Source organism: Mercenaria mercenaria, chromosome 11 (assembly GCF_021730395.1).
Source record: "Mercenaria mercenaria strain notata chromosome 11, MADL_Memer_1, whole genome shotgun sequence".
NCBI classification, from domain to species: Eukaryota; Metazoa; Mollusca; class Bivalvia; order Venerida; family Veneridae; genus Mercenaria; species Mercenaria mercenaria.
Genome location: NC_069371.1, coordinates 80790540 through 80799827, shown reverse-complemented (window position 1 = coordinate 80799827; position 9288 = coordinate 80790540). Strand labels below are relative to the sequence as shown.

Genomic DNA, 9288 nt, shown 5'->3' with positions numbered 1-9288 from the left:
AAATCCAAATCAAACCAAAACAATCTTATTAATGGACATACTAGACATCAGTGGTCATTTGAGATTATAGCAGTGTTCTAATGAGTGTATAGCTAATTTGTCTTTGGGAAAGGTTTTTCGACCATTGAATTATAGAAGACTTAATCCATTCTAGGAACATGGGGTTTTATAGCTGCATGGTCTGAATTTAGGACTGGTCTGTGTGCGGGGTTCAACTGTATATAGTATTAAATAATACGATAACGCACCATTAAAGTCAACTCTGTCTAATGAAAATACATGACTTATTTCAGTATACAAATAATGAAGAATACTTTAGTTATGCTTCAAAAATAAAACAACCTAGAGCAGAAGCAGCAAACAAAATAAAATAGATAAGTAACTTAAGTAAAAAAAACACTACACACGGTAACCTGCACAGCAATAAATATTGCCTCAGGTATGTTGCTAGAAACTTGAGTAACTTTTGGCCAGTTTATTCCCGCGTTCTTACATGACTGTAACATGAGAAAACAGATTTTATTCAATGATTATAAACGTATATATCTATTAATTTATATGACAATTTTTGACCACTGTACATACACATACATACAGTGTGCGATTCAAAGTACCATCAGGAACAAATAATTTGCATTTGCTTCGTGTCATTACGTGCGGGTTATCTCAGGTCAACACAAATCCTGATTAAGCATGTCTGCTTCACACAATCATTCTTTCACTTTGTCTAATGCCTGTTGAAAATCTCTGATCAAATCATCGGGATCCTCCAGTCCGATACTGAAATAGAATTTGTTGCAATTTTACTTTTTTATATTGAAAACAGGTAGCTGTTGATAAAGTGATGTCTTATGCAGATCATTAAATTAGAACTCTCAGTTTTCTTTTGACCGGCATAAGATAAACTTAAAAGTAATATTTCGTTTCCCTGGAAAAATTGTGTCGTGTACTATATTTATTGAATAAAGATAGCAGATAAACAAAAAACAAAAATGTAAATTCTAAATAAACAATAACACAGAATGTAAAGAAATTTATGATTTTACTATAACAAATTATTGCCAATCTATTTTCTAATAGAAACATTAACCAATCAGGTTGCCGAATTGACTATAACGGGTTTCCCTACACCTTTTCAGCACTTTTAACGATTGGCAATATTTTGCATCAGCATCATATGATCTGAGTGATTCCTAAATGCTATTTCAAGACTAAATGTACAAGATCACAAAACTGAATAATACATTACACAGATTACCTAATTCTAACTAATCCCGGAGTTATCCCGCCTTCTTCTCTCTCTTCATCTGACATGATCATTGGACCATGTGTCATTGTTGCTGGATGTTCAACAAGAGTTTCGACACCACCTAAAGATACCGCTAACTGTGCTAAATGTAAATTCTGAAAGTAAAGAAAAGATCTAAAGCATGTAAACCTAAGTTGTTATTTGTTTAAGTCATTAGCTAAAATGATATATCAGAGAGTTAGCATTGACGTTGTGCTTGAGGAACTTGTCTTTGATGTGATTTGTTTATTCTTAGAATCTTAGAATACACTTTGCGATTACTGGAATAACTAATATTCTGAAACCAGCGCTTAGTTTAAAATTGATCTTTTGCCGGTTTAAGTGGCAATATTAAGCATGTTAAGCAATGCATACATGAGTGGACGTGTGTTTGCGCAGAAGAAAATTCGGGAAAAGAGAATTTCTACACAAAGAGACTTTTCATATCTTTTAATTCTAAACATGGATAGTTTTCATTGAATTAAAACGTTTTGATTTTCATATTATAGAAACATTCCGTAATTTAGGAAATTAAATTTAAAATACTGTTACGTGAATCCGAAGGATGAGGTCCAAGGATGCTTAGCTCTTTTTTTAAAATTACTAATGAGAATTACCTCAACAAATGCTTTTCCACCATCGATACCACCTTTTATCTCCGCAGCAATCATTCCACTGTAACACGTCATTTGTTTCTTAGCTAAAGCATGCTGTGGATGTGACTCTAGACCTGGAAATCTTGCAAATTCGACTTTGGGGTGTTTTTCAAGGAACGCCGCTATTTTCATCGCGTTTGATTCATGTCGCGGCATACGTACATGAATGGTTTTGATACCACGAAGCAACAAACTGGCATCATGCGGAGACAACTGCATTCCCAATGTACTCTGGTATCTCTTCATCATTTTCCAGTGTTCAACCTTTTTGAAAGTGAGGCAACCAGCCGTCAGGTCACTGTGACCTCCTAGATATTTTGTACAGCTATGCATTGATATGTCAATACCGAACTTGAGACTCTGCTGACAGAAGGGGCTTGCAAATGTTCCGTCAACAATCGTTATTATTTCTTCAGAGGCTCCGAGTTGTCCAAATTCCTGCAAATCAAGAATTGTTAGCTTAGGATTGCATGGTGTTTCTCCATAAAGTAACTTTGTGTTCGGTTTTATCTTCTTTCTGTACTCTTCTACACTGCAACCGGCAGGAACCCATGAAGTTTCAACTCCAAACTTTGCTAGTATCTTGTCAAGCATATCATAGGTGGCGCTGTAGCAAGGATTTTGGCAAACCACGTGATCTCCGGCTTTCAGGAAGCAAATCAGAGCAGCACTAATGGCTGCCATACCGGAACCGAAAACAAGAGTACCTGCTCCTTCTTCCAGAGCATTTATCGCACATTCTACTGCGTCTGAATTCGGTGTACCGAGGCGCCCGTAAATATAGCCCGATTCTTTCAGAATACGTAAGTAGTCATCAACGCTGGTCATCAGATAGGTACTTGAGTGCGTAACTGGAGGAACTAAAGGTTCTGTACCCGGATGTACATGACGTGTTGAAGTTGCCTTGGTGTCAAATGATAGCTTAGACTTAATGTCATCGGGTAGGTTCTCCAGTACCGATTTTGCTGGGTTCCATAGTTGGCTGAAAATATCAATGTATTTAATTATATATTTTCCATGAAAATTGTAATAGTGATGAAATGACAAGCTTACATTAAATTACTTATTCTGAGCAGGTAATTCTGCAATTTGCTAATTCTGAATACTATTTAATTCATTGTCCCTTTGATAATTCAGATATGATTCTTTTAATCTCAATAATTTTATATTGTTCGATATTTTCAAGAATGCTACTATTAAAAAGCAAGCTATATGAGCTCAAATGTTATTTATTCAGGTATTTCCGATTATCACACATTTGAGATACAGGTGTAAGAATACAATACCATATCTAGGACAAAAAGATCTTTTAACATGTCATTACTTTGACATTGAATATAGGCAAAACATGTCTTTATTTTATTTGCTTTGTGCAAATCAACGTAATGCGGTTTATCCTGCCTAAGCGGCAGCCTGTGTTAAGCAGCCACTCGTTTAAGCAGCCAGTCAGCAAACTTCCCAATTTGACTTTTGTTTTAGCTTGCCTTTAGCAGCCACTTAGTGTCGATCCCTTGACTGGCTCCTAAATACAGGTTGACTGCATTTTAAACATAAATGCACATGTGGGTAAGAGTGGCTTCGCCAGATCAGAAGTAAAAGGGTATCTGGACACAAACTGACGTCGTATTGAATACATTACTTATCTGAATACCCGTTTGTTCTTTACACTGTTCTGTTAAACTATTTAAGATACCTTTTAACCACGTTTTGGAAACTGGTTGGTTTCGCATTTGCACAGACATTTGGACAAAGTGAATTCTATAAAGCATCCTCAAAATAGTATACCCTTCTATGTAATGTACACATGCTGATGCAGTGTTTTAAGTAATCAATCAAAGTAGATACGGTTATGATGTAAAATAAGACACTCGTATTTGTAAGAATATATATATAATTACCTCATTTTGAATAAATTTCCTGATAGAAAAGCGAATAATTGAAAGAAAACAGAAGTCGTAATGTTGTTACCACTCCTATTAGATATATCTATCCTTGGAGGTTACCCAAACTGATAAAGTTCATTTATAAAGTGATAAAGCTGGTTCATGTGTACGCATAGACATAAGATCTAGACCTATCTTTATAATGTACACATAATTATACGCGGATCATATCATATCAAATTTCAAATCTCGACATTAAATTGTATAAAGTCAAAACTTAAAAAATCGTTAAAGTATATCTACACAGTTAGAGTTGTAATTAAGATATAGGTACAAATCTGCATCTGTTTTTATAACAAAACGTGTTTTATTCGTAATCATATAATACTGAATGCCGAATTGTATTTCTGAATTTTTATGTGACGGACTTTTAAATTCCATACGTGTGTTTTATAATTGCCTTTCACCCATCCACCAGAAAGTTAAAAAAAACGTGGATTTTTAAAAGAACAAGACATCTTTCATATAACTTGGTAAATGTGTAAAGAGAAATTTAGAGTAATTTTAATATGTGAACAATATTGGATGGTACGGCAAGAAAAAGTTACAATGTGACAAAAATGGATTCTTCAATTAACAAGCCTGTGTCCTGTCGCGTTCCTTCTTCATACGTATACCTGTTAATAACATTTGTGTATTACTATTGCATTCATTTGAGTTTATGTTACATGCGCCCAGTTTTTACTTATACATTCCCTTTATTTCCATGTTGTATCCTGCCTGCATAGGTAGCTGTTGCCTTTGAATATGGCTTTTCATGTTGAATTTCTTACCTTTCTTCGTAAGCACGTTATTTTATGATACCTGTGTGCCCATTAGAAATGAGAAAGAATAAGCATATAATTTTACGATATCTGTATGTCTGTCCATTAGAAATATGGGAGAATAAGCACGTTATTTTATGATATCTGTGTGTGTGTGCCCGTTAGAATTGTGGAAGAATGAGCACGTTATTTTGATATAATTGTGTTTCTATTCATTAGAAATATTGAGAATAAGCACGTTACTTTGTGTAAAATCCTCGTGTCTACCAATTAGACATCTGCTTATCTGTCCGTCAGGTGGATCCTGCTGTAGATCTAAACTACATGAAAAAGACCGGTTACTAGATTGAAAATGATAAGGAGCATGTGAACATCATTTTATTTTTCAATCTGTGTGTCTGTCCATTTGGTCTTCCGTGTCCCAATTTTAAATTAGGATTCAAATGAAATCTAACCAAATATTTAGCATGATGAGGTGTGTCCCGGACTTACCTTCGATGAGAAGGTCTCAGAAAGGGGCAGTGTGGTAGGGGTAAACACTCCGTTTATCAGTAAATTTGCTTAAATGTTAAGCATAATAAGCTGTCAGATCCGTGCCTTTGAGATCAAGGATATAGGCAAGATCTCGTCTATTCAGTATGGGTTAGGGGTCACAAGCCCTGTTGCATGTTTGGCAATATGAATTCTACTCTTTAATATACCGCTCCAGGGGTTGTTCGATTCGTCATTTACTGGTTACCTAAATTTTTAACAAGCAAACAAACGTCGTACAAGTTTATTTTACGAATGTCTCCGAAGTGGTATTTTAAAGAGCATATTAACCTATGTTAAACTCCAGTCCCTAATGATGTACTAAGGTTGATGCAAGAAACCTAGCTTTGAAGAGAACCACTGACTAATCCTGTAAAATACTTAGATTGAAACTTCCGGGAAAGATACAATTTTATAAAATAAAGATTCAATTTTATAAAATTAACTGAATGACCCTCTTCAACAGAGTAATAATCATAGGAAACGTAATAGAGATTCACAGGCTCGTTATCTTTAGGACGTCAAATACTGTTAGGAGAGAGTCGCAAGGTGTCATTAATTGTCATCAACATGTCTCTGGTATTATTTTTAAATATATCTAATGGTTTGATGGCATTGATGTCAATTAATCGCAAATAGAATCGGATCGGCTGACAACCCTCCATTCCATTTAAAATGTAGAAAAGTATTTCAAAGGTACATCAAATGATATATGTCGTCTCGTTAGAATTATTGCAACTAAAAGCATTATGTCTATGCTGATGACATTACCGTGAAGGGATTTCATAATGATAAATATATCCAGACGTGTTTAAATTTAAGAGTCTGCCTTAAACATTGGTTATTGCAATAAATTGGAGAAATTTGTGCGATAAATAATGTAATGTCCTTGGCATAGCTAGAAAACATTTTGTCCCAAATATCTACTAAACATGATCTAAGTATAGCTTCTTAAGATTTTAATCTTACTAAAATGAAAAGATCTAATGGAATGCCACAGTTGTCTGAGTCTGATGTCGGGACATTTCATGTATCATGTTAGTGTGTGGTGTTTACTTGTCAAGACAGTGTCCTATTGTGTTAAAGACTACGTTGTTATGTCAAAGTATGGCGTTAACTTGTCAAAACAGTGTCTTATCTAAACTATTCATGTTATCCTCTCAAAGTGTGGTGCTAAATTGTCAAAACAATGTCTTATTATGTTAAATGCCAAAATGAGATGTTAACTTGTCCAAATAGTGACTTATTATGTCAAAAAGCTATGCCGATATGTTATCTTGCCCATAGAGCGTGTTATTATCTAGAAAAACTCAAATGATACTTTAACAAGATAATATTGCTTTGTGACATAATAAGACACTGTTTTGACAAATTTACACCACATCTGTTATAATAGAATGACTAGTTAACATACTAAGATATCATTTGGACAAATTAACATCTGTTTTTGACATGATAACGTAGCATATTAACATAACAAGACAAAATTTTGACAAGTTAACACAACACTCTGACAAGATAGCATAGCTTTCCAACATGATAGCACGCTTGGTAGACACGATCAAGTGGTATTTTGACATAATAGTATAGCATTTAACATAATAAGATACTGTTTTGACAAGTTAACACAACACTTTGACAAGATAGCCTGCCTAGATAACTTGATAAGAAACTATCCTGACAAATTAGCATCACACTTTGACATAATAATATAACGTGTTAACATAATAAAACACTGTTTTGACAAATTAGCACCACACTTTGACAAGTTAGCATGTTGGATAGACAAGATTACACGGTACTTTAACATGATAACACAACATTTCAACATGTTGAAAGACTCTGTTGACAAGATCACATGATACTTTAACATAATTACATAGCACTTTATATAGTAAGACACTGTTTTGACAGCTTCACACCACATTTTGACATAATAACATCACACTTTGACATGATAACATAATATTTTAACATAATAAGACACTGTTTCTACAAGTTAATACAACACATTGACAAAATAACATAGTTTTTAAACACAAGTTAAAGCATAGCAAAGATTCCTTCAGAGACACATCTACTTAAACATATAATGATCAATTTGTAAAAATTGGTTGAAATGTCTGTGTTAAATATTGGTTATCAGTGCGTGGAATCCCAGGACTGGACACAAGAGCAATATTATTCTACCTTAGTGACATATATACGCTTTATTTTTTTTCTGTTGAACATCCTTATGTAGTGATTCGATGCGGAAACAGTCTACGTTCTCGCACACAAAAAACTTAGTTGTCATTGATCAAATAACTCATGGATATTATTTAGTACTCTTTGTCCGAAATCTCGTAAATGTGACATCTGGGCATTCCATGCGCGAATATTTTCGCACCATGAGTGGGTCGCAGTGGAATTTGTTTTCACATATTGACCACGCATTCGAAGGTAACGACGTATGTAAACCTTTATGACAATTTAAGAAGATAACAATGATTCTTAACATAATAACACGCTCTTTAGACAAGATCACGCGATACTTTAACAAGATACTACCCGCGCACGCTATTTGTAACGATAACATGTTTATGTTATTATTGAGAAAAGGGGAATCGGGCAGTAAAACCATTATTCGTTACAAAATAGTTATACTACTTTTGAATTGTATTTACTATAAGATTTACCATGTAGTAAACCCTGAATTACCAATAAAGAGAACATTATCGTTTTCTATTTATAGTATAGCTTTTTAACATAATAACAAGATTATTCTTTGACATGATAACATGGCTAGTTAACATAATAAGACACTATTTGGACTAGCTGACATCACAACATGACATGATAATATAGCTTTTCAACATAATAAGACGCTGTTTCGACAAGTTATTACCACGCATTGACAAGATGACATGGCTGCTTAATACATTTAACAAACACTGTTTCGACAAGTTAATACCACAGTTTTACACAAAAACATAACTTACCAACATAGGAAAATTCTGTTTTGACAAGTAAACATCACGCTCTGACATGATAACATGAAAATTCCCGGCATAAGACATGTGCGGCGCTCCATATTATGAGTCATACTTACAACAATGTACCCTTACTCAAATGTCATATATACAAAACATGTCAAGGGGTGGGGGGAGGGGGCGACAAATTATAGGCAGATGTTAGATACGGATTCTCTGCACTCAACAAAAGTAAAAACTTTACCCTTTTTTGTTATTTATATATTTCAAAGCTCATTAAAGTAACAAACAGATAATCAAATATTATGACTTCAGAATGGTGTTATATGATAATATGTGTCGAATAAAAAAGTAATTTTGTTTACTACAGTAAAAAAAATGTACGTACTATTCTATAATAGCATGACTAGTTAACATATTAAAATATAATTTGGACAAATTAACATCTGTTTTTGACATGATAACATAGCATATTAACATAACAAGACAGAATTTTGACAAGTTAACACACCACTCTGACAAGATAGCATAGCTTTTTAACATAATAGTACGCTTACGCATGGTAGACACAATCAAATGGTATTTTGACATAATAACGTAACATTTAACATAATAAGACACTGTTTTGACAAATTAACACAACACTTTGACAAGATAACATGCCTAGAAAACTTGATGATAAATCTATCTGGACAAGTTAACATCAAACCTTGACGTAATAATAAACGTATTAACATAATAAAACACTGTTTTGACAAATTAACACCACACTTTGACAAGCAAACATAGTTTTCAACATATTAGCTTATTCGACAGACAAGAACACAAAGTACTTTAACATGATAACACACCATTTCAATATGTTGAAAGACTCTGTTGACAAGATCACATGGTACTTCAACATAATTACATAGCACTTTATATAGTAAGACACTGTTTTTACAGCTTCATACCACATTTTGACATAATATCATCACACTTTGACATGATAACATAATATTTTAACATAATAAGACACTGTTTTTACAAGTTAATACAACACTTTGACAAGACAACATAGTTTTTAAATACAAGTTAAAGCATAGCAAAAATTCCTTCAGGGGCACATATGCTTAAATATATAATGATCAATTC

General features: G+C 33.6%; 1 protein-coding gene across 1 annotated transcript; it reads right to left on the bottom strand.

Annotated features, from left to right (window-relative positions):
- Positions 1-460: 460 nt before the first annotated feature.
- LOC123532670 (L-methionine gamma-lyase-like) lies at positions 461-3918 on the bottom strand. The gene is made up of 4 exons (XM_045314196.2): positions 3843-3918; positions 1906-2926; positions 1259-1404; positions 461-780 (listed from the first exon to the last, which is right to left on the bottom strand). The coding sequence occupies exons 1-4, from the start codon at positions 3845-3847 to the stop codon at positions 711-713; spliced, it is 1242 nt and encodes a 413-aa protein (XP_045170131.2). The 5' UTR covers positions 3848-3918; the 3' UTR covers positions 461-710.
- Between the last annotated feature and the right edge of the window lie 5370 nt (positions 3919-9288).